The following is a 25199-nucleotide window of genomic DNA, read 5'->3' as shown; positions in this document are numbered from 1 at the left end:
TCGGTTTGAAATCACCATGCGAAGGGATAATCTGTAGAATCAGACTTCTGCATGGCCCACCCCTCCCTGTAAGGTAAGAGGAACTTTCAGAGCCTTTAAAAAACATGGAAGCCACATACAAGATCCTTGAGAGGATGGGAACAGTGAAACTAAATGGCACCTCTGCTTTGTGACCAAATGGAACTGACTCAGGAGTTAGGATGTCATCTCAATTGGCTTTTTAAATGGTTCTGCTCTAGTCAATACACCAGTAGAAATTCCTCTCGGTCTCCAACTTTCATGTGCACCCACATCTGTAAGGAAAGCTTTTCATGGTTTAATTTCAGGAACTACATGGAAAGGGACAAAGTTATCAAATGAATTATTTTAGCAGGTTATTAAAAAAAACACACTAGAAGAACTTATTAAATGTCATATTAGCAAACAGTTTAATTTATTAAAATGAATCCAGTACACCTCTGTGCTTCTACAATAGACACCCATTACACGTAACAAGTAAACCGCGGTAACATTCACAAGGAAGCAGTACCAGTCTCATAAGCACAGAAACAAAATAGCAACAGTATCTTACAACACCTCCAGCTCAACCTTCTTTTAAATTTGTGATTCCAATACTTCGTGGAGCAGGCAGTCAGTTCCGTTAAACATAAGTGTGCGTATTCGCTTCCTAATCGAAGATATGTGAGTAAAGCCCTATGCTGTCAAAGAGAAGGCAGGTATGCCTCATACATCACTGTGATTAGAGTAAACGTTAACAAAATTATGATCCCTGGGGGACTGGGTAGTTGTGGCAGCATGGAAAATGGAATTCTTCTATCACTCTAAAATACAAGATCTATAGGATGCATATGAAAGCATTACATTTCACTTCTTATGAAAGACCCTGGCCCAAAAGACTTGCACACCTGAGTAATATGTTTGTAAGAATGATGGGACTTGTGTAAGCCTTTATAAGAGGAGAGTCTTAAAATACATTTGTGGTAATTCAGAGTCCATAATTTCTTCTTTACTAGTTAACTTCACCAAGGTTAACTCAACCTGGTGTTGTATCAGCAAAGGAAACATGAGAGATTAATAAAATCAGAAGACACTGAAGGTATAAATACAGTGCAAAAGTGTTGGGTATAGTTCTTGACTGTTACAGTCTGATTATTTTTATTCTGTGCTTTATTTTCAGGAAAAAAAAGCATAGTTGTGTGTCATAATATACATGCTTGCATACATACACACTTGCTGCAGAAAGCAAAGGCTTCCACTGGCAGATGATTCATAGTACATGACTTCTCACATGCAGTTTTTTCTTACAAAACACAGTCTTAGAGGCGTACCCTCCCTCTGCATACTAAAAGGATTCATTAATGTGTATTCACATGCATAGTACCCTACCCTCTCATTGACTTACATTAATCAGATTTTTTTATTTTTATTTTTTAAAAGGTAATCCATAAGTTATCTTTAGATGCGACACCTAGCCAGAACACTCCAGTGACCTTAGTACTCCTGGGTTTTACGGTAAATAATACAGATTGTTGGCAGAACAATCTTAATAAAATGACTCAAGTTTTGTTTGCTTCATATTGCTTCATTTGTAAAAATCTTTTTATATACAGTCTTCACTGTTAGTACACTTCAGATTTACTGAAATGTAGTAAACTGAGACTTGTTATTCAGAAGCACCTAGTCTTTTTTGACATTAAATGGAAGCCATCAGCAACAACTGTTGTATGAGCGTTCATTGGGTTAACCAACAGTGCACGTTAGCTAGAATGAGATGAAACTTTCCTAAAGAGATAGAAGACTTCACAAAACAAATCATGTGCTAGTCACTACCCTGCCAAAACAGCAGAAGTGTACAAAAACAGATGCAGTTCTATGGTCAGTTTGTATCCATATTAATGTAGCTTTGGTTCAGAAATTCTTTTAAGTGTTGTAGAGCACCTGGTTTAGTGACAAAACACATGCATCTCACAGTGCTAATTGTATAATGCTAACAAACTATAAACCACAGGTTTCAAATATTAATAGCATTTAATAAAAAAAATTACAGAAATATTCTTGTTGACGAATGTGCAGTACGAATGCAAGCTCCTTGGCCACAAACTCAAATTATGTGCATCAGTTTTGTGCTGGCATAACAGTGCAAATGCTGGGATTCAAGTATGTTTGTCCATATTTATGCTAAGCAACAGAGATTCACATGATGAATTTGGGGGGATTTTCTGCTCACAAGGCCATGATGTGAGAATCAAGTGAAACACTGCAGTAATGGAAATGTTGATTTCCCTCATAGCAAAGGCAATCTAAATGAGGAAAACACATTTCACAAGCAAACCAGCTTCATGTACCACCAAGTTATTGCTTCAACTAGATCAGCTGTACTAAAAACACAGGACCACAGCTTGCAATCTAACCTCCTCTCACATAAGAGAAGATGAAATCTACAGTGCAAGTCCTCTGTGCAAAACAATGACACTGCAAGACTAGAGTCCTGTTTCATTGGACAGAATTATTCATCATTTGTTGTTTTTTGTTTTTTTTTCTTACAAGCCAGTTAAATTAGAGCCCGAAGGACATTGTTTATGACATTCTATGTTTCCAGAGGCTACTCCTTTGTGCTAATTTAAATCTGTTCAGCAACAGAATACAATATGAACCACTGTTTTCCTAATAATTGCAAAAGTTATTGCTGAAATTTTAGGGTCAAAATTAAAAATTATTTCACCAAATCAAGCTTTTACTCCACTTAAAAAAAAATCTGACACCCTATTAATTAAAAAAAAAAAAAAATCTTAATAGCTTTTCTCAAATAGTAAACTAAGATTTTACAAGATATTCACACTTCGGCAACTGTCTCCTGACTTTCAACTAACTGAAGGACAGATGCCACAATAAAAACAAAAAAGCTACTCTCACATTCTTCAAGACAGCAGTGATTAGTGCAATTTACCACTGCACTATTCAGATCTAATAGTGCAAGCTGTGCCTGCTGACAACACTTCTCACAATCATCTGCTACATGATCGTTTTTCTCAGATGTTTGTAACTGTTACTCTCATTAGAATTTTGGCATTTATGTTAGCAGTTATGCAAATCTATGGCTTTATCCATGAAGTATATAACCTGCCTAAGCAAAATTTTAGAAACCATTTATTTAAAACAATAAAACTGGATCGGAATGGAAGTTAGTTGTTTATGCCATAAGCTGTGTTGCCACTAAACTCAAGATCTCAGGGTTAGCTACAGATCACAAATATTTGTATTTGTGCATCTGTTACAGTCTTCAAAAGTACATTTATTTAAAACATAACACTGATAAAACTTCACTCTCCATTTTAAACCTAATTGCTTATTTTATTTTTTGCAACATATTTAACTCGTATCCGAAGTGTCATCCAAGTATCATAACAGGATTGGGACTGTAAGAAACTAATAAATGCATACATAATAAGGCACTTGTCTTCCAGTAGTTCAAGTCAGAGAAGGCCTTACCCAGACAGTGGCACCTTAAAGTTTGAAGGATTAGCAAATGTTGTCAGGCTTTGACACAGTCTCAAAACCTGTCTTCATGTCCCTGGACAAAGGTGCTGTATGTGTTCTATAGTACCATGAAGCTCATGATGAATTCCAGTAGTTTTTGCCTGTTGCGCTGAGGTAGGAACGTAGTGCTAAGTTCCAAAATAGTGTCTCTCCTTTGTTTTGTTTGACTGAAAACCTGAAACACAGCATGGATATATGTAATTATCACCATATTCAAGTAATCACCGTTTTTAAGAAAAGAAACTATGAAATAAGCACAATGTATGATAAACAGCCAACTCCTAACAAAATTGAGGTATCAAACAGGCACTCAAAATGCATCTGAATTGAATATGCATGCACTTTGAAAACAAGAATTCAGATGCTATGCTCTAAGCAGATGTGATCTAGTTCCACTTTTTCAACAGCAGAATAGACTAGAATTAAAATGATGAATGCCTTTACCATAGGCTTTACTCCAGGATAACTATTGTTAGCTTATTTAATACATCAGAACTCAAGAGCAAAGACTACAAAACCCTCTCCTGGCAATATTTTGCCTAAATGCTGGTGCTTTTAAAATTAATGCTAAATCCCATCTGGTATTCAGGAAGCCATGCCATTTTGATGAAAGAATTTTTTTATTTGAAAATTCAAGATAGAAAATCTAAAATTTGAAGCCTGAGGGGTATAGTGCAAAACTGACCCTTTTCTTCAAAAATAAAGAACATCTGTATTCTCACGATGGACGCTGGAGGTCCAGTAAGATGATGCTCCTGGAACATCAATCAGCACTAAGACAAAATTCAGTAACTAATACTTAAAGATTTAAGTAGTCCTTCAAACTTTGATATAGCTGTCACTCAGCATAGAGCATGCTCTCTGCCTTCCAACATTGTTACTGATGTGCACCAAGGACACAGAGCAGAGCAAAGAACTTTATTAGCTAGGAATAAAACACCTGGTCCCCTAGATAGCATCTGGACAAGTTTTCACAGGTGCAGGAAGTGGCCTGTTCTGCACTCTGTGTTCCTTTCCTTCAGCCCTGAGCTTTAAAGAAAGCAAAATGTTCAAAAACCATAACACATTTCCACAGATACACTCACAGATTTTAAACTGACGTTGCGCAGATTTCACAAGTTTTCAAAATTGTGCTCCTTGTTAGAATGAAACTTAACAGTCTCTGGCTTTGACCACAGAACACTTACCCCAATTTCCTTAAAGACTTTCACTGCATTTTTCACATGACTGTAGGTAGCGCTCTCAGCTGCAAGAAAGAAAACACAGAAATAAACAAACTGCAATTGAACTTGGGCTATCCTGTTGCCAGGACAAACAGAATCAAGTACAGTTCCAGAGAGAAACTGTTTGACTTACCATACACAGCAACATTCTTCTCTGTCCTGCTTATTAAGTGCCTGTGTAACTTTTGAATGTATTCAGACTCTGAAACAGGACCACTAAAATTGTGCACGAAGATGACAGCAGAGCTATATGCCTCCAGTAAAGGTCCCAGTAACCTCTGCAGGAAAGTGATATATTGCTGGTGCTCTTGAGACTGACTCACCTAAGAAAGAGCAACAAGAGCTTAAAAGACAGAGACCAGCAGAAATGGCAAAAAAAAAAACGGCACTGCAGTACATGGCAAAACGTCAGCCCAAATAATTCCTACTACAATTAAGAGTACAGGGGCACAAGACAGTACATTATGAAAGCATATCAAAAAAGTAGTTTACCAGTTTGTTTGTATCGGCTCTGTGAGAAAACTGGTTTAAGTCTAAAATCAACATGATCAATCTATGAAGAATAAAACATTTAGACACTAAGATGCTTAGGCCTTTTTGTTTCATGACACCACCATTGCCTTTCCACCTCCCTATAGGATTATTTGATATTTCTTCAGCTGTTTTCTCTATGGGAAAGAGAAACAGTTTTTTTTACCAACTGTAGCAAAATATGACAGGCTAATACTGGAACCAGCAAAAAGAAAAAGGTTTTATCCTTAGCCCTCCAGAATGAGAGAAGTAGTCTGTCTCTGGTAACAGGCTTCAAGGTTACTAGCCTTAGTACCTTAGCCTCACATTACCTTCAGGTAGCAATCTCTCTGCTCTTCTCCAAAATCACTGTCTTCATCTTCCTCATCACTTCTCCAAGTTAATGGTTCAGGGAGTTTTTTATCCCACTGCTGCTCTGTAAGAGTGGGACTAACATCCTCCTGATCATCCTGCTTAAATTTGAAAGACGAGGTGGTTAAATAGGTAACATAAATAAATAAATGGAATGAAATCTAAGCAACCGACAGGCTTATTTTATAATCTCATCCAACTAAATCAGTCCTTTCATTAAGCAGTATTAACGAAAACAGGGGAGACCCTTATAGACAGGGTTGAGATATGCAGACAGAAAAGAAATTTGGTGAAGAAGACTGCCCTTCTGTAGCCTGCCTGTCACATAAAAGTGAAAATCTCTGCTGTAATGTTGCTGAACCTTCCCATCAGCAGCCAGGCAACAGCAATTACCAAGAAAGTGTTTTCAATTGCATTAGGATAGAAAGCTGAGACGCGATCTGGATGTGGATGTTGTTAACCATTGTACTACTGTTACTTTAAGGACATATTAGTAAACTGCGTTTTATTGTATTACAGGAGCTAAAATCTCAGTTAATGCAGAATGCCAGAAGTTCCTATTTTTAAGTGATAACTTACTGCCTCCAATGATGCTGTTCGTGTATTTGTCCCCATGTGAGACATCGGTTGGAATATAATGAGCCAGTTTTAATTGCAAAGGACCCAAATTGTTTAAATCTCAATTATGCCAAGACACTTAGTCCCCTCTACCTGTTGTGTTGCAGCAATTCTGTTCTGCTAATCACCCTGACAGGCACCACCCAGGTTTAGCCTACAAATACTCCAGCAATAATCTGTCTTCATATCAGGGCATGGATTTACACTCATAGTTACCTAAGACGCAAGTAAGCGTCTTAGGTAAATACACATTTCAAGGCTTCTGAAATGAGTGCACGATGGCAAGAATACCACTGGTAGATTTTTTCACCTTGAAGTCTTTTTTTCTCACAATATCCATAGTTTGTTTTTCATCTATTTAGGAAACAATTATTAATTAAAGGTTTTACTGAAATTACATTGCTCTGTAAAGTTGTAAAGTGCTGTTGCAAATAAAATATGAGGTAATCTACCAAGGCAATAAGCATAATCGAAAAGTACATACATACTCGAACTACTCAAAGAGTGGTTTAGTCCTGTTGCGCAATAATGCAAGTATGTCACGAGTTCAGGTGCACAGTAATTCAGGTGCAACAGAAATACTCCAACTAACTGATGCAACAGTCAATTTCAACAATGCACCTTCAGAAATGAGTTTCAGAGATAGCAAATACACACCCAGAAGAATAAGGGAAACGTTTGTGTCAATCATTCATGATTATTTGTTTTGCTCGAAGCAGAAGAGAGATTCTCAAAGGTCACCAACACTAAGTCACTCTGGAAAGTCCCCCATATTCCACTTAGAAATATAAATCATGCAAGATTAAAAACAAGTGGATAACAGACATGTCATTATGATTGCTGTCATAATATTCATGACAAAGAGAAAGGCTTCTGTAGTAAATGAAGTATAACATCCTTCTCATCTCACGGTATGATCAGATGTTATATTCAGAATGAAGCAATGGCCAGAAAATAAGTTTTAAAAAGTACTACAGAGATTACTATGTGTTGGGATTGTTTCTTATTTGTAGAAGCAGACAGTAGAGTCACAGGAAAAGAATTAAATTTTTAAAAAGCATGTATCAATCAATTTATTAGGGAACTTCCCGATGTGTTAAATTCAGCAGGAAAGCAAAAACATCAGAAGGTGCAGAAAGTAGCTACCCCTTTTAGAGAACAGGTTTTAAAAACCCACAAACATTTCCAAGCTAGTGTTTGCACTGATTATGTAAATTCTTAATGTTTTAAAAGAATAAGCAGGCACAGAGTTTCACTAAGTTTAAGAAGTTTACTGATGGAGTATCTATTTTTTAAGCATTCAAATGTTGCATTGGTCTGGTATGTCAGATAACACAACTGAGTATTTACACACTGCCTAACAGTTATGTACATCCCAGCTTTAAACAGCCGAATACCAGCCTCAGCAACCAAAATTTACAGAAGAACCACCAGCACAGGTTGCATGCTTGAGTAGACAGAGGTGTCTATCTGCTACTGTCCACACCTGTCTTGCTCATCTGTCCCCAGGCATGGAACATACAAGAATCTTCCTAATCCAATGAGTAGCATTCAGTTTTGGATTTATTTAATAATGATTACATTTTAATGCATGATAACATGTCAGTAATTAAGATAAAAAGCGTGCAGTTTTAACTCCAAAGGAGGAGAAGGTTTAATATCCAGGAGTATTGAGTAAATATTACCTACAATTACATGTATTAAAAACGTATCAAAAGGTGTGCGGTAAGACTGGAGAGGAGTAACAGCCATGAGCAAGCACACGAGAAGTAGCTCTAACCACTTTTGTAAAGAGCTGCGAAAAAAAGCAGCCAAATATCTCTTCTACATGCTATTTTACTTTTTGTCACTTTCCCCTGGGCTCCATGGTTTGGTTACTGTGCACAAAAAATGTCTGGGAAGCAAGAGTATGCTGAGTCAGCCGCTGCCTCATCCCCACATTCCTGAACAACACATGCCTCTGGTGACAGATTGTACCACACAGCAACTCCAAAACTTCACACCGTGTGAGCAGAGAAGGTTTACAGGAATTCCTAGATCAATGCAGAGGAGTCCAAGAGTGCCAAAAGATCTGTTATTTTACAAGTAGAAATTAAACATCTGTGTAGCTATACTACAATTCTGAAGGGCTCCAAAAATAAAATAAATTCCAATTTCACAAGGCAGTATAAAATATGTCATCTTTAGTAGGTGTAATGGAACGGAATGGGACATTACACAGTCATTTGTAGGCTCACTTTGACCATCCCCAAATGTCTGATGCTTATAAACATAAGAATCAAGCAGCATCAGGCCTAGACTTGTTCATTTGTTACAAGCCTTCTGTAATAACATATATTTAGAACAAGACTAACAACTAGCAAGCATAAACTACCCACGGCAGAAGTCACGTGCAAGAAACGGCACGTTTACTATCTCTGTCATCTTACCTCGGCAACCAGAAGAATACCATATTGTATTAGCCGTTCCACTGATTCATGGCAGACTTGATATATCACCTGACAAGGCTGCAAAACAAAATAAAATGCACTAAATAACATAAAATAAAAAATTTCATCCGTTATACCCATTACAGACACACACCAGTTCCCTGCTCTGTTTGAATTTTTTAGATACAGCATTATTATTCCTTTTAAACAAGTTATTAATCTTTTATCACCATAATCCAAATGTACCACTCTCGTCTATCCTGGCAGACAGACAATTTTTTCTTTCTGATGATTTTTTCTGGAAAAAAAATCATAATAAAAGTAAAATCATTCAGACTTACAGCAGTGATTTCTTTGGAATTTAAAGATAATTCCACTTTTAAGAAATTGCCTTGTATGTCTTGAAACTGAATTCAAAAAAAAAAAAAAAAGACACCTCTTTTGCACTGATCATAACCATGGAGGAAATATTTTTTAGGTTAAAAAAAATCAGTTATTAACTCTGAAGGCAGAAAGATGAGATTACTGAAGAACTTTACCATATGAACTACAATACTGCCCGGATAAAAATACTAAATTTGGTTTATGTTTCACTTAAAAAGGTGAGAGTTGGGAAAAAAAACATCTAGTCTATAAATTTAAGAAAGAATTCAAGAATCTTTAGAATTCTAAGTAACTTGAACATATTAAAAAAAAAAAAATCTAGCACTGAAAATTGTAGGTATACAGATTATCTTTCAATACAGAGATAACATGAGTTCTCTTCAATGTTTTGCAACAAAACAAAAACCAGTCAGGCCATATTTAAAATTTACACTAACTATTAGGTATGGAACTGTGCAACTCTTGCACAACTATTTAAATTAGGATTATATTTTGAATCTAGAGTCTTCGTTTCCACTGTAATTTCAATCAATGCATGCGAACTCATATGAGCTTGGTACTCTCAAATATTATATTTGTTTAAACCAAAATATTTAAATAGCTTTTGGGGAGCGCAGATAATAGTTGTAATGGTCTAATGACATAAGCAAGACAAAAGATGAAGAAGTCCAACCTTCAGTTGTGGGAAGCTGACAGAGCGATCAACCTTTCTTTCTCAGGAAAAGCCTGATGGCAGCAGAGTAGAAAAGCTTCAGGCTCACCCCAGTATCACACACTTTGCGCTTGCACAAGCAGCTGGCGTACACTCAGTATGGATCCCCTAAACCTGACTGACTGATTTTGTCATACCTTGCCGAGAAAACTATATAGCAACAACAATGTGGCAAGTTTCACACCTTATCTGAAACCAGACAGCCTTTGGTTGAATTGTTCTGATGCAACTATACTCATTCAAGTGTTCAGACATTTCCTTGAAACAAATGGTAACAACACTATTTTTTTTTCAAATGATGTTCAACTTCCTGCTGCCCTTTATCATCAGACTGCACTTGCAGTGAGCATATCAGAATCAAGACACTTAAAGAAAGAATTAACTCTCATTAACTCTCTTTTAAGTAACAAAGACAAAAAGAAAGAAAGAAAAGTGAACAATTAATACAATCACTTACCAAAGATATAGTAAATTCATTAGAGAGCAAGTAACACAAGCTGGCAGCTTTTCGGACAAGGTGTTCTTGACTAATCAAACTGGGGGAAGCACCATTGGTACCATTTCTGTACCTCTTACTCTGAACTGCACGAAGACTGCAGGCTAGAGCAGAAATACACATAACCAGTTTTTCCAAAGAGATTTACAGCAAAGGAAACTTAAACATCTGTTTTGTCTATTTCTAGGTCTATAAACAGTCAAACATCAAGCATGCAGCTGAAAAATAAAGATGGAATCACTGTATCACTACTTTTGTTTGTTTTTGGTTTTTTTGTTCTTTTGTTTTCAATGTATCTCAGGTTGAAACAAATTCTCATTAAAATATTGCTAAACAAAGCACAGGTTCTGCCATATTGGCTCAAAAATCCTACAGTACCTTGCCTATGGCAGTGAGCAATACATTAATACTTCCAAGAAAGATAAAGGCTGGTGGAAAAGTTGAGGGGAAACACTCCAAAAAAACAAAACCAAACTTACTTCACCATCAACTTTGTTAGGGTAAACAAGGGCTTAAACAGGAAGGTGAGAAATATATACTAGTAGTAAATTACATAGAAAACTGGGTTTGGGGTTGAGTGCAGACACTTTTTGACTTCATGGGTCACAGGAATATCTTTCCATGGTAAACCCCAGCACGTACCAATAATTGCCTCTTTAATGAATACATGAAGAACTCCATTGCTGTAGAAGTTGAGTTCAAAGACAGCAGGTATCGTTGTGCTGGGAGTGATGAAGAACTCATTGTTTCGACTAGTGTTTGTGATATTTACACAGTTCCCCAACAAATGGATGGCATGCATGACAACATCATCTGAGTTCCCTGAAAAACCCAAGTCAAAGTCACGGGCTAAGACCTCTTCCTTCATGGAGAAGAAATCTTCTACCAACCTGGAAAGATCAGTTCCCTAGAAATAAAAACAGAATCAAAAAGTAAAATAATTTTCTGCACAAAAGTTTATCTGTACATTACATGTACATAGCAAATACATAAGAGACTTTGATTTTCAATAATCCAAAGCCCAACAGTCATATTAAAAAGCCTTGTTTTTCACTGAAATAGACCGTGGGTTTTGAATTACATACAATTAAAGCCACGCATCTATTTGAGAATGCAAGATTTTTGGTTGAATCTTAGTTTATTTCACAACCGATAGAAACCTAAGTCATTCTGTAAGAAGATTTGTTAGAGATCTCATATTTCCATTACCTCCACTATAAAATGAATGCTTGGTTATCTGGCCACAGTGTAATTAACAGAACTCACAAGTGGTTGGAGATATGTGGAAGAGCTTGCTTTCCTTGTTTTTTGGCAAGATAGCTTCAGATCACATAATAAAATGCTTCTTTCATCCCATTATTTTAGGAAATTGGAAAGAGTGAACTGATGGGAATAGTGATACTGCCTTTGACTGGGAAGATTACACACCTGACCAATACTTTTCAATGTGTTTTCAATTTATGTGCAATAAAAGCTTCAAATTGGAGGGAAAAGGAATTACAGACAAAATGCCAAACACACTTGTAGGAGAAAAAAAAATCCAAGCCCCATGCACAAAGGTTCATTTAAACATTAAAATAATTTTGCCAACTTGGCACAATATTCTAGTACCAAGGAACAGCAAAACTCATTTGAAAATTAACTGAAGAGGCGCTAGCCATTTACCATTCAGTGGTAAATGTGTTTCAACATCAGACATCTAGAGTGTGATTTTAACACAACGGACAAAAAACATTTACTCTTTCTAAAAGGCATAACTAAATTTTGAATTTAAAAATCTATATTTTATATGAATGTATATTATTATCTCATCAATAATGGATTATCTCCAAGCATTCACTGCTAACCAAAATACAAGAGTACACAAAATCCACCTCAAATGCACCTCTCTTCTCTCGTCAGTATCACACAATAGTAGAATGCATACTATGCTTCTAATTAACGAGTTTAAAGCACTGTTTGTCCACTTATGCACAAAAGCCTTACCTGTCTATGTCTGTACAGCAGCAAACAGGCAACAATGTGGGTGGACATCACTGCACAGGACTTGTTAGCAGCTAGAAGTAAACAAGACAAAGTTAAACTGAAACACTTCAACTATCAGAGAAGTTTATAACATCGTTACAAATGAAACACTAGCCACTACTTAAAAAAAAAGTAGTGATACGGGCAGAGAACTGTACATTCTGAATGAAATACGAAGTGTATTATGTCTATATAGTAACAATAAAAGGGTATGAACTATAGAATTTCAAGCATGCCCTGACACTACTGTATCGCAGCCCTTAGCGCTTCAGCTCCTTCTAGCAATACATGATGATCATCATATTCACCCTACAGAAGTACTGTAAAGACCATGGACAATTCTGGAGACCTGCAGGTATGGAAAATATTAAAGTAATCAAACTACAGTAACTTGAACTCAGAAGCCTGAGTAAAACTCAGAAATTTACTAAGCTAGAAGTGCCGTTTCGTACGCATCTCTTAAATCTGAAATCACAGATCTGCTAACTGAAATGCACACCACATAGCCTGTAAGCCAGTGGTCCGTGTAGCTAGATGAATTCATGAGAATAGTAACATAAATAATGCCTACAAGACGCTGCAGTAACTTCTTACATGGTGCAATGAGAAGTCATGATGTCATATTGATACACTGATATCAACGCAAACACTTCAAATTACATCAAGTTCAGTATACTAGTAAAAAAAAAATACACAAGTTACCAATATAAACAGAAGGTCTGTACAAACAGAAAGACAGTCTATTAAATGTTCCAGAGGGATGGAGGATGGCAAAGGAGGGAGAACTGTCAACAAAGCATGTGAAGTCAAGAAATGATCGCCTGGAACGGAGAGAATTTGGAAGTATGACACTACCAAACAGCAAGTTAGTTCATGCAACAAGCAAGACAAAATAAGTAGCTGACAGTGATACTGGAACACTTACTGAATAAAATGTGCTCAGCCAAGTTAGCTATCAGCTCTCTTCTGTAGGGCTCACTGGTTATATCCCTGGTGTTAGGCAATGAAGCCTCTCTACCTTCATCCACAGTATCATTAGGTCTAAATACAGAATAAAAAGTTGTATTATGACATTTAGATTTACATTGATTTTTATTTTTTAGATACACTAACTGAACTACAGTGCAAAAATACACTATGAATTCTGGTAAGGGCACTAAATGTTATGCATAACAAGATCCACAAGAAGTTGAATGTCTAACAACTTTTCCAGACACTTTCTTCACAGTAAAGAACAATCCAAGGTAAGAACACCAAAAGAAAAAGGGCAAACACAACATTTGCCTTGTCCTATGGCTATTCATGACTTTGCTATTACATCACTTGCACCCCACAGCTCTTTTCAATGAATACGGACAGAAGTAGATTAAGCGAATCTGCCTAGAAGGCAGTTTTCAGCTCAGCCACTCCACAAGCTAGAAATGGTCTTTTGTATGGACCTCAAACTTTCCAAAGATAAATATCTAGACTTCGTCTTTACTAGGACCACACAGGTTTGTAAAAGTCGAGCAAAACTTCAACTAAAATCTAAGTCTTTGTAACAAATGCAAGTCTAGCCCTATGGTGAAGTTTTTCATTTCTGAATGAGTCATATCCTTGAACAAGGGGTACTCACTCACAAGTTCTCACTATTTGGTTTGGAATTCTACCAAAATCCACCTGAGATGTTTGTGGGTTTTAAGAACATATTCTTTCTTTTTCATTAAGAGTGTTATTTTTCTTCGCTGACTAAATTATTCTGTAAAATTTAAAATTAAACCAACAGAGGTCACTATAATTAATTTTTTTTTTTAAAAAGCCTCCTCAAGCTTATTTGAAAAAAAATCCCCAGAAAGAATGCAACTCTTGGAATAAATTGCAGTTATAATCGCATAATCACTGGGGAGTTCAAGCATATCTTGAAATGTAATGCAGAATACTAAAAGCCAAAGGAAAATTGAAAAAAAAAATAAATAAAAATCAACCTGTCATCCCTCTCCCCAACAACAAAAAAAAAACTCTACCTTGATGGAAGTATAGCTGGTAACAAAGCTTGTTCCAGAGAAAGAGGAGCAGGCACAGGTTTTTGATTTTGGCTGTTGACGTATTCCTATTAAGAAAAGGATTGATTTTTGTTGGTTTTTTTTGTACTTTTCCCACATTACTTCTGCATTCAACTGATAACACTATTTATATGAAAAAGGCAATTATTCAAAAATGCAACAGTGATTAAAAATAGCTTACATTAAAAGAGTACTAATAAGGTTACAGAAGTGACAAGTTTGCAACACTTTATTCTCTTTTAATTCTATTTTATGTAAAGGAAAACTTTCCACCGCAAAGAATCCATACTTGGTGAAAAACACTGCCACAAAAAAACAATACATAATCCCTGTCAGCATCTTGCTGGGAAGAAGTCCTTTGAGACTAGCTTCTCCATGATTAAATTAATGAGAACTGCCTTCATTAGCATGAATGAGAGCGAAGTCTAGTACTCATTCAGAACCCACAAAGAGATTATAATTATTGCTTGTTGCTGCTTTCCTCAAACACCAGGACAGGGAGCATCTCCATAGGTAAACACTACTATAGAAGCTTTAGCTGTAAGACATCACAAAACTGAAGCGCCCAGAAAGCAGGCATCAAACCACATACTTGGAATTCTTGAATCCCAAATTTCTCAGAAGACTCTCCTTACAGGTTAGCATTTACATTACTCTGTTTTCAGGACACTGTGTTCTTTCAGTTCCTATGAAGACTAATGTGGGAAACTACAGAGCCACTTAGCCTGCTGGTCAGAAAAAGTTCTCTCCCAGGAAAGCTGTTTAAAAGGCTTTCACAGCCAGCTCTCCCTCTTCTGCTTCTAATTCTGTATTCACAGAACTTCAAAAGCTCAAAATTAACCCCAAAAAACTCACCTTAGAAAAATTTGCAGTGATATAACTACATCAGCTTAAATTGATATAGTTATGTTTTTGCAAATCTTGGTTAAGGCATACTTAAACAATTTACGTCACGCTTATTCTATTTCTGGAGTACAAGAAAGAATGCACATACAAATGAGACCTGGCAGAGGATGCTAAGAAGGTATAGAGTGATCAGTATTTCACTAGATTAAGAGGGCAGATAACATTCTTTTCCCTATACTGATCCAAGAGCAATCATTAGCTTACTACCAAGAATAGCCTGGAAGTGACCCAAGCCTTCTTCTTTGGAAGTGAATTAATATCTTTCCCTACTACACTAATTATAATGCAGTGCAGACAGTCACAATAATTTCATGCTGTGGTAATTGAACCCTCCAAAGCTCTCCAACCTACTGCTTTTCTGAGAGAAGTAGGGCAGAAAGAAGAATGCCTAATTAATTTGAATAATGTTCTAGTAGGTTGTTGTTACAGCAGTTAATCTTATTAAAGTCACACTAAAAAAAAAAAAAGGTATACTGTAGCAGAAGACAGATTAGTGAAATGCAGATAAATTAAGTATAATACTAGCAAATTCTGCAAAGAGATAAGGAAAAGAAAGTGAAAGCAGCTAGTAGTGAGCCAGCCCCTTCCCCAAGAAACCACAGAACAGTATTTTGTGAATTTAGGCAACAGGTGAAAACTAATAATAAACTATGGAATATGTAGATCTGGTGATATATCCACGGTGCCTTTATAACTACTAACTTGCTTAACAACTTTAAAGATCCAATGAGACAAATACTGTTCCTCAACAATAGTGTAAACCATTTAATTACTTAAACTGGAGAACTGTATCCAGTTTCCTTCAACTCCAAATGTCTATACAACTTAAAAAATTACTACACGGTACACAGATCACTTCAAAAGCTGTTAAAACAAACAAACAAAAAAACAACAGTGAGAGTATTTACGCTAATTCAAAACTAACATGATCCTTTATGTCAACTTTGAAACTATTTCAACTTAACACAATTGTGTTTGAAGATTCATGCCGTCAGTGAAACAGGGAAGTTACGTACTCGTGTCCTACTGGAATAGAATTCTGCAGATTATGCTAATAGTGACTACCCCCAGTGAGAAAATAAAAATAAATGTCCCATTACTGAAACAGCAAAATCAAACTTCAAAACAAATCTTCAAAATACCAAACTTACTTTTAAGGAAAACGGCTGTGCAAAATCTACTCTGACACACCCATAATTCTTCCGTAGCATTCTGAAGACTCCTCTAGCTATACTCCAAAGGCTTTCATTCTTCTTAGGCTTGCCCTGGAAAATATGAGTAGTAGTTGGGTTTGGGTGTTATTTCTTTTTGTTTTGTTTTTGGGTATTTTTTGTTGTTGGTTTCTTCCAATTTGCAATTAAAAAATTATGTTTAAAATTAAAAATGCATCCAACAGACAAGAAGGCCAAATCTTCTGACACACCTTATAACTTCAAGTAAGTCTAGAGAACTACTGTTTTCCATGCGTATTACCGTTTGAATGTATTATTTTTTATGTCATGGATTTGCATTTAGAATTATGTTACCTATACCTCGGCACTCCCTATCAGAGAGGTTCTGTGATTCATGGCTCTACATTCTTCTTCACTAACACCAAGTGCATGTGACAGAGAACTACTAGCACATCATTTAACTGTGTAACACATCCTCCTGCACATAAGCAGAAAATCACCAAGGCAAAACAAGCTGTTAAGTTGCTCTTACCAGCTGTTCACTGTTATAGTGACCTTCAATTATGCGATCATAGGAGATTCCCACAGGTATAATTAGGACATCAGGAGTAGCATTTGAGAAGAGAGCATCCACCACCACAGATAAAAGACCCGCTCTAGCACTGGATGTCTTTCCACTTCGAGACCTTGTGCCTTCCAAGAATATTTCTAAAAACTGCTGCTGTCTCAACAATTCCTCTATGTGCTGAATACAAAAAGATAGAAAAAGAAGAAAAAAATAAATATCTTCATATACTCATATACTGGCAAATTCACATTTGAAACATATTGCTCCTTAGCAGCAAACATTTCCTTTTACAACAATGGAAGACCATGAGTTGGCATGAATACTTGTAAGAACACAAAAAAAAGGCAATAATTACTGCTTGGCACAAACCCAGACCAAACTGCAGTTTAATTTGCGTGAATATACAAGCAGTATACTGCCATTTGTTCAAGAACATCTCTAGCAACAGTTGATCTAGCTGATTTGCATATGTCTCTTCTGGTTCCTCAGTACATCCCATCTTCTGAGATGCAAATAGAGCTATTTTACTGAGTCGCACAAAGAACTACATCAACGTATCATAAACAGAGACTTCTATTAAGTTAGTAAAATCAGTGTAGATAGGCCCCAGTACAAAAGAAATCAGAGAAACAAGATTAAAGTTTAATATTAATTCAGAGAGACTAATTCCACTTATTTTAACAAGGATTATGCAAGGTGAGAATCTTCTCATCCTCAAAGGTACCAGGCATTCAATTCTCTCTTATTTCACACATTCAAGACATGATACAAAAATGTATCCTGCTTTTCTAGCATGAACCCCAAGACAAATTCAAAGCAGTAAAAACCATCCCCAGGCTGACAGAAATTACTCTACTTGCCATCCAACTGAAATGCTACCCATGGACACAAAGACAAGAAGTACATACCACATAGAGCAAAGCTCTGTAGAGGAAGTCCTTACGACCATCCGGACTCTGATCTAACTTTCGACGAATGAAAAATCCTCCTAGCTTGCGGATCAATGTGCTACACAATAAAAAAGAAATATACTCATTGGTTTCAGATTTTACCAAACTACTACACAGCCAGTATAAAATTCCCGGCACACAACAGGACACCCTCTGAGTCAAGATAGTCTCCTTCTTTTCCTGCTATTTCCCACAATGTCCAGTGGCTCTTCAGAGATCAGGTATTCCTAAGTTCTTTGTCACTGGCAAAAAAATACCTAGAAGATCTTCAGATGTTCTTCAGCCACCAGAAATACGATTTAAACAGAGATCAAACTGGAGTACTTTCCCACAAAGTACTATTCACTCAGTACTGTTACTGCCCAATAGTCATCTCATGTAACTTCATAAAGAATAGCTGCCTATTCACATATGGTTTTCACGTACTAATCTTTCTTTACTCACCTACCCACTTTGAGACTCCTAGAAGAAATTAATATTATTCCTTATCCCACTTAATTTCTCAAAAGGATTTTGTTATGGTCTCTCTCCAAGCATGCAATAGGAACCAAAAAATTCTACAGAATTGCCCAGTCACACTGATGCCCTTACAAGTGGACGTATGATATAGTGCACAACTGGTCAACTGATCATTCCCCCACTTCATTATTTTTCAAATAATGAGATTCCACATAGTTTATTATCATTACCTGAAGATGGGGATGTTGAGATTGTTCCCTGCAGCAATATAGGGTGCTTTGATGTTATGGCAGAAAAGTATGAATGTAAGGAGCAGGTAGTCAATGTGAGATTTATGAACAGGCAAGAAAATAAGGGGCAAATTCATCTATGGAGAGGAGAGAAGAAGAAGAAAAAAAAAGACAATTGATAAGAACCGTGGAACATTACTCCTTTTCTAAAATCTGTCATCAAGATTGTTAGCATACTATCAGAACTGATGATGTCAACATTCATTTCGTTTACTTCTGGTTTTCATTCAGCTGTGACGAGAACATTTCAATGAACTCTACTTTTTAATTTTCCAAGGTCTGTAGTTTTCAGTTGTATGCATTACCAGACAGAATGATTGATATTCTTCAGACTCACAGTACTGAGAAAACAATCAAAAAGTTTCAAGGGATGTGACCAAACCAGAATCACCAAAGTGTTGCTATTTCTTTCTATAAGACATCAACAAGAATCTATGAATAGCGGGCTTCCCAACACCGTAATCAAAAAGTAACAGAAAATAACAAGAATCATTTTTTTCTTTAATTTATCTAATGCATCTTTATAAAGTAAACTCTGCAAAAATAATCGAGTCATTTGAGTGTAAACGAGATGGCTGAATTTAGGAGTTATTTTAATCAATTTCAGTAAATATTGAAGGACTGGCAATAGATTGCTAACAAGGAAGACAAATTCTTAAAGTTTTTTATTCCAAATTAAGGTAAGAGCAATTCTGAAAATCCTAAACATACCTACTAATTTATTACTGGCTGCCTCAGCACAGAAAAAGAAATAATGCTGGATGCAGGTTTACGTGAGATAACCATTCAACCTTACAGTTAAAATCTGATCCTGAAGCAAAGATGAAGACACTGCTGACATAGTATTTTAGGTTACACAACTCAAAGAACATAATATTTAATTAAAAACATTATTTCCGAGCTCTGAGACAGATCTATCTAGAATCTGCTATGACATAGACTTAGGAGAACCATTCTGAAAAGAGAAAGCACTGTAAACATTAAGAGAAATTCCATCAGAAATATGCCTTACTAGATTCTTTCCCACCCCACCCTTACCTCTGTTGCTGCTTTGACCATTTCTATTTGACCTCTGTGGATCTGAATATTCCAGAAAAAGCTATTAAACAACTTCAGTAACACCCAGCCAGTCAACCTGAAAAAAGAACAAACATAATTCAAAGAACTTCGTTCGTTGCTGCCTTGACTTTTATATTGCTTCCACACAACTAAAGACAAAGCCATAAAATCTCATTACTTCATATTCAGAAAAACTTACTATGAAATCAGATTGCTTAACAAGTCTTTGCCTATCAACTAAAGCCTCTTGTAATTATGACACAGAAGTTGTGTCAACTGCAGTGCAGGCTGTTCACACCACAAAGACTACTGTATGTATGTGGCAAGCTAACAGAGGTCCTATGATCGATTGCAGTAACTAAGCACGTGGATAAACATGTTAGGTGACACGGCGAATCTGGTCTTGTAGGAAAACTTAATATAGTTACAAAAAAAAGATACGGTTTGCATCACGAAAGTGAGTGAAAGGATTTTGAACATGACAGAAGCAAACTGATCTTTAGTAGTGAAATCGTATATTTTATCTAAGATAAGACTCTAAGACATTTATAACTACAGGCTATGATATTCAATGTGTTACTGGAAAAAAGATCTTTCACAGTCTAAGATCCTGCAGCTAGCTGCTCTTGTCTGTATCAGCCTCAAACAACAAAGGATACCAATATTGGTCTAAGCATTAGCAACAAGCCTAGTTTTGGGAGAAAAAAACATGTTTGCATTTAATCACATCACAAGATTTATCCCTTGAAAAAGAGGTAGGCTTTCTGCTGTACCTGAAAATGAAGTATAACAACCATTTCACTAGGTGAAAAGGACTTTTTATGGAAAAGGACTTTTTATGAATAATTATTCATTAATTATAACTAACATGTTACAAGCTTTGCTGGTATAACAGAGACAGCTTGGCTGTTCTTCTATCCATTGACAATGATGACGAGCCATTTTCCTTACCTGATTAAAGCCGGTGACACATTTGCTACCATTTCCTGGAGAATTTTCCTAGCTTTTTTCTTCACTTTGTTGATAGCTTTAGGATCCGTCTGAGCAAAACTACCTGGAACGCTTGGTTCAGAAGCTTCATCTACAATGGCCTTCTGCACTCTAACATTAAAAAGTAAAACTTATGAGACAGTTCTGCAACAGAAGAGTTCAAGACAGACAATAACTGCTAGGAATGATCTATATACTACTACCAGAGTAATTTGCAGGCATAAAAGAAGATAAAAAGCCACGGCAACATTTTGTGCATTCCAAATGAATTCAATTTAATTCAGTACTGCTAAGCTCTGAATTAAAGAGGTGGATGATGGATGGATGCACTCAGATTTGGTGTATAAAACAGTATGTACACACTTGATAGGTACTGATACTAAGTGATCACTGAATTTCAGAAATGATTAATAAAGTTAAAACTGCAAAAAGCGCAGCTGAAATCTCCTCTTTGTTCATACTTTGTTTTTACTACCATAACAATTTCACTTACCTCATTAGACAGATCTATGCAGTTGCTATTTTGCATTTCTACAGGATCTCCCCACTTGAAATCTCAGTTTTACAAAGTGTAACTAAATTTTGTATGGGTTGTTTTTCCCCATTTAAAACATATATAAGAGAGATTAAGTGGATTAACACACCGTAACTGTGGCACGAGGTAGTCTGCATTGTTTTACAAAAGCAACATCATCATCTTCAGATGCGACTTGAACATTAAAAATTCACAAGAGTACTCTGACTAGACTAGACTGGAGGAATGGGTATGTGGCTGTGTTTCTCTGTGTCCATGGAAAACAGATACCTTACTAGCTGATCAGGGGATCAACATGCCTTTTAAAATACAGTAGATGAAATAGAAAACAAGCTCCACAAAACAAAGAATGGGTATAGACACTCTATAATCTTTTTCCAATTTTGCCTCACACTATTGTTGCATCATAAACTAGGGTAATCTGAAATGCCACTTTCCCATTATTTTTGAAACGCTGAAAATTTTTGATGACAATAGTATGGCTTTATTAATAACGACTTAACTTGAATTAGATAAACAAAAGTTTGAAGAGTTTCCACACAGCAATTTATTTTTCTGTGTACTGAGTCTGCTGTCCACCCACTACGCATTATTCATTTGGAGATTAAGAATTACAAATCTCCCCTCTTAGTAATCAAACTGAAATTGCAAGCCACAGTCCTGAATGTCTGTGCTAAAGATACTGTATCTTCTAATGTATTTTAAAGAGCATAGTTTTCAAAGCCGTCAGTTTCCAAATTCGTAGATTATAATATAATGTACCAGTCATACAAAAAAAAATATTTTGCATTATCTTACCTGCTGTTATTCAGCACATTTTCTGTCAGATTCTTCGCAAACATACCCTTATGAACATCCCTCTCTTGCACAAAAAGAACATAGCAAAGCCGTCTTGCAAGCCATCCTCTGTACCTACAAAAATATGAAGCAAGTTTGAGTGTCAGCCTCAAAATAAACTACTGACAAAAAAAAAGAAAAAAGAAACAAAAATAAATACTAAGAAGCAAAAATAAGTAAAGTTCTTCAAAGAACTTCACTAGCAGGACAGAGCGAGAAGCTGAAAAGTCCTTGGCTTGGTGTAAGCACCGCTCTACAACAATTAAAACATCAGCATGTTATCAGCGCTCTTCTCATTCTAATCCAAAACATAGCACCCTGCCAGCTACTAGGAGGAAAATTAACTCTGTCCTACCTGAAACCAGGACACCTCCCTACCACATTTCAGTGTATTTACACATGTTGTAAACAGTTATAAAAGATGAGAAGAAACTTGCATACTGCAAAATGTCAAACAGAATTAGCCACAACTGCTGTAATTGGGATGAGTGCATACGCACAAGCAATCAATACTGTCACATAACACTTACACAAATATTCAGACTGTCTCTAAGGACAAAGAATTTTGCTAACCATGTTGTCAGGAAAGTAGACTGGTGATGCTGCTTTAATTGCTTTTCCATTTTCCCATTCCCACCTGAGTTTGAGATAGCTTTATTGATTTTTCAAAAAAGCAAAGCGAAGGAGATACGCTTCTTTCTGTCAGGAGTTTTTGTAGCTATGAACAAATTCTAACAGCATGCATCTACTAGAGGGACCTGTCAAGGTATAAAGGCTTCTGTATTCATTTTAAAGCTCAGGCATAACGCAAAACAATTAGAAAAACTTGTTTTCTAATCATGTAGCAAGGACATAAGAAAAAACACACAGAGTAGATCCAGTCAAGATGTATTATTTTGTTCAGAATCTTGCTCCGAATTACCAAAACTGACATATTCACTCCTCAGAAAAAGGCCGCTGATAATTCTTGGCCTTAGGAAGCTTATGGAGACACCTGTTGCTGTGGAACCCCAGGGGACCTCAGAACTTCATTATAGTCTGAGAATTGAGGATTTTAATAACATTCTGAGCTAAAGGCATTTTATTTCAGAATTATTCATTAACCCATATTTTGTTGCCCTTATATTTCTAATTTAAGAATCTCTGACTATTCAAAACCACCCAAGGATGAGACTTCTCAAACTAATATAAAAAGTCAAACACTATTTCAGTTATTTTTCTGTATTCTAAACTACAGACTCAACTCTTAAAAAAAAAATCATTAATTCAAATTGAAGAAAGAACAGTCTCTAACATTAGCTTCCTCCCTCTCAAGCACAGCACAATACTGCCTTTCTTCCACTCAGACACTTTGGCTCATTTCTTTCAGGCTGCTGGCCTCTCTTTGTTTGCTCTGGTTCCACAAACACTGCAGAATCTGCTTATGCTAATGATTACTGCAAAAACTGCAGCAAGCATTATTAACTTTCCAAAGAACAAAATGAAGATTTTTGTGTACTTCCAGCATCTTCCTTCCAGGACACAAGATATAATTCAGGTAGCACAAAAATACATACTCATATTTATGACAAATACACCATCTTTCAGAAGCTGCACTCTGCCACTGAGGCAGAGGAGTCACAGTCTAGCAAGACATTTTCAGATTTAACTGTCATTGGTAATAATAGTGAAAGCCTAAATTGTGAGCCAGATTTGCTCAGTAAATTAAAATGCAGCCCAAAGTCATTCTTAAGTATGGGAATAAAACAGCTCCTCTCAGCATTATACTAGAGATGCTGCCATTTGCAATGAAGGAAAAAATGCTTTGTTTTTTTTTGTGAAATAGGTATGACCTTTACACTCCTTGCCAATCATCCCAAAGGACTTTGTCCTGTTCCCAAATGCACACAGCTGAATTTTACAAGTATTTTACTTTCCCGAAGCCAGCATCAACTCCTGCATTTCAAGACTGCAATGTACATTCATTCATTCTGGACTATCCCAGAGATTTCCCTGCCATAAGAACAGAACATACTGAATTTCAAAAGTAAAAGGAAGACTTGCTACTTTACCTGGTATGTGTTTCATTGATATATATGACATTACGTAGACCCAAAGAAGGAATACTAGCATTGAAGAAGTTATCCTGTAAAACCAAGGAGAAGAAGATTGGAAGGCCGTTTCTCTATATAAGATTAGTTGTGTCTTTACATTCCTAGTAACATTTAAAATAATGCAATGTTTTTCACCTCTATTAACAAAAGCCAAAGCAAAGAAGTACTGAATTTCCTTACAAAGTATACAGAAAATGTTTTGAAATGAGAATAAAATTCAGAAAGTCACTACTCCCAACTCCAATACTTTCAGTGTATTCTCTAGGCTTTACTGCATACAGAAAAGAGAAATGTTCTGGTTACTTTTTTCAAGCCAGATTTTTTTTTATTATATTCTGGTGTAACATAAACCAGGACTTGTCACAATACAGAACTCTTATTTGAGCCAGAAATTCATTAAGCCACACTCAGCATTAGTAAAACCACGAGCCTTTTTACACTCAGCCTGTGACATCCAGTTGGACAGCGGATCAGGCATCACATAACAGCAGCCCAGGGCTGAGAATATCCATGGTTACGTGGTAAACTGCCTTCACATTCCTGCTCTGCCTGAACAACAAACTCGGTCCAGCCTCCTACATAAAGGCTCTCCTTGTCAGACTATTAACTGCTCTGGGATGAGTTTGGGAGCAGTTCCACTTCGGATAAACAAACATTCCCTGGCAGGCAGACCTGAACTTTAATCTTCCATTTTCCAGCTAAGAACCTTGACCAAAAGATTAAATATTATTTGGGCAGAAAGAAACTAATTTTAAAACTGGTACCATGCCAACAGGAAATTATAGGTAAAGTCACTGGGATTGTGCATTTCAAGGAAGTCAAAGACTGGGAAGTTAAGGAGAAAGATGGTTACCAGCAACAGCAAAGCTACAGAACAGCCTCATTACCAATTTTGCAATGGGAGACAGATAAGAGCCTTATTTGTTTGTAGTTTGTTTAGGACACTTCATTTGCCACATATTGAAAAACATGAGTGTCCTTTGTCATTTGCA

General features: G+C 36.3%; 1 protein-coding gene across 2 annotated transcripts in view; it reads right to left on the bottom strand.

The window, feature by feature from the left end:
- Window positions 1-406: 406 nt before the first annotated feature.
- The window catches only part of GPAM (glycerol-3-phosphate acyltransferase, mitochondrial), a 30621-nt gene continuing 5828 nt past the window's right edge, over window positions 407-25199 (bottom strand). The window contains exons 4-21 of one of the 2 annotated variants that reach the window (XM_035547882.2): window positions 24166-24239; window positions 22076-22189; window positions 20704-20853; window positions 19732-19828; window positions 18634-18770; window positions 17903-18002; window positions 16959-17171; window positions 16406-16519; window positions 14310-14395; window positions 13232-13347; window positions 12268-12338; window positions 10924-11188; window positions 10243-10385; window positions 8690-8767; window positions 5603-5743; window positions 4894-5083; window positions 4725-4783; window positions 407-3712 (exon numbers count right to left, since the gene is read on the bottom strand). In XM_035547882.2, the coding sequence (XP_035403775.1) occupies window positions 3596-3712; window positions 4725-4783; window positions 4894-5083; window positions 5603-5743; window positions 8690-8767; window positions 10243-10385; window positions 10924-11188; window positions 12268-12338; window positions 13232-13347; window positions 14310-14395; window positions 16406-16519; window positions 16959-17171; window positions 17903-18002; window positions 18634-18770; window positions 19732-19828; window positions 20704-20853; window positions 22076-22189; window positions 24166-24239 (2265 nt within the window). In that variant the 3' untranslated portion in view covers window positions 407-3595. The remainder of the gene's footprint in view (window positions 3713-4724; window positions 4784-4893; window positions 5084-5602; window positions 5744-8689; window positions 8768-10242; window positions 10386-10923; window positions 11189-12267; window positions 12339-13231; window positions 13348-14309; window positions 14396-16405; window positions 16520-16958; window positions 17172-17902; window positions 18003-18633; window positions 18771-19731; window positions 19829-20703; window positions 20854-22075; window positions 22190-24165; window positions 24240-25199) is intronic. The other variant, XM_035547883.2, reaches the window with a different exon arrangement.

The sequence above is a fragment of the Cygnus atratus genome, chromosome 7, assembly GCF_013377495.2.
Source record: "Cygnus atratus isolate AKBS03 ecotype Queensland, Australia chromosome 7, CAtr_DNAZoo_HiC_assembly, whole genome shotgun sequence".
NCBI lineage: Eukaryota > Metazoa > Chordata > Aves > Anseriformes > Anatidae > Cygnus > Cygnus atratus.
This window is presented reverse-complemented; position numbering and strand designations above follow the sequence as displayed.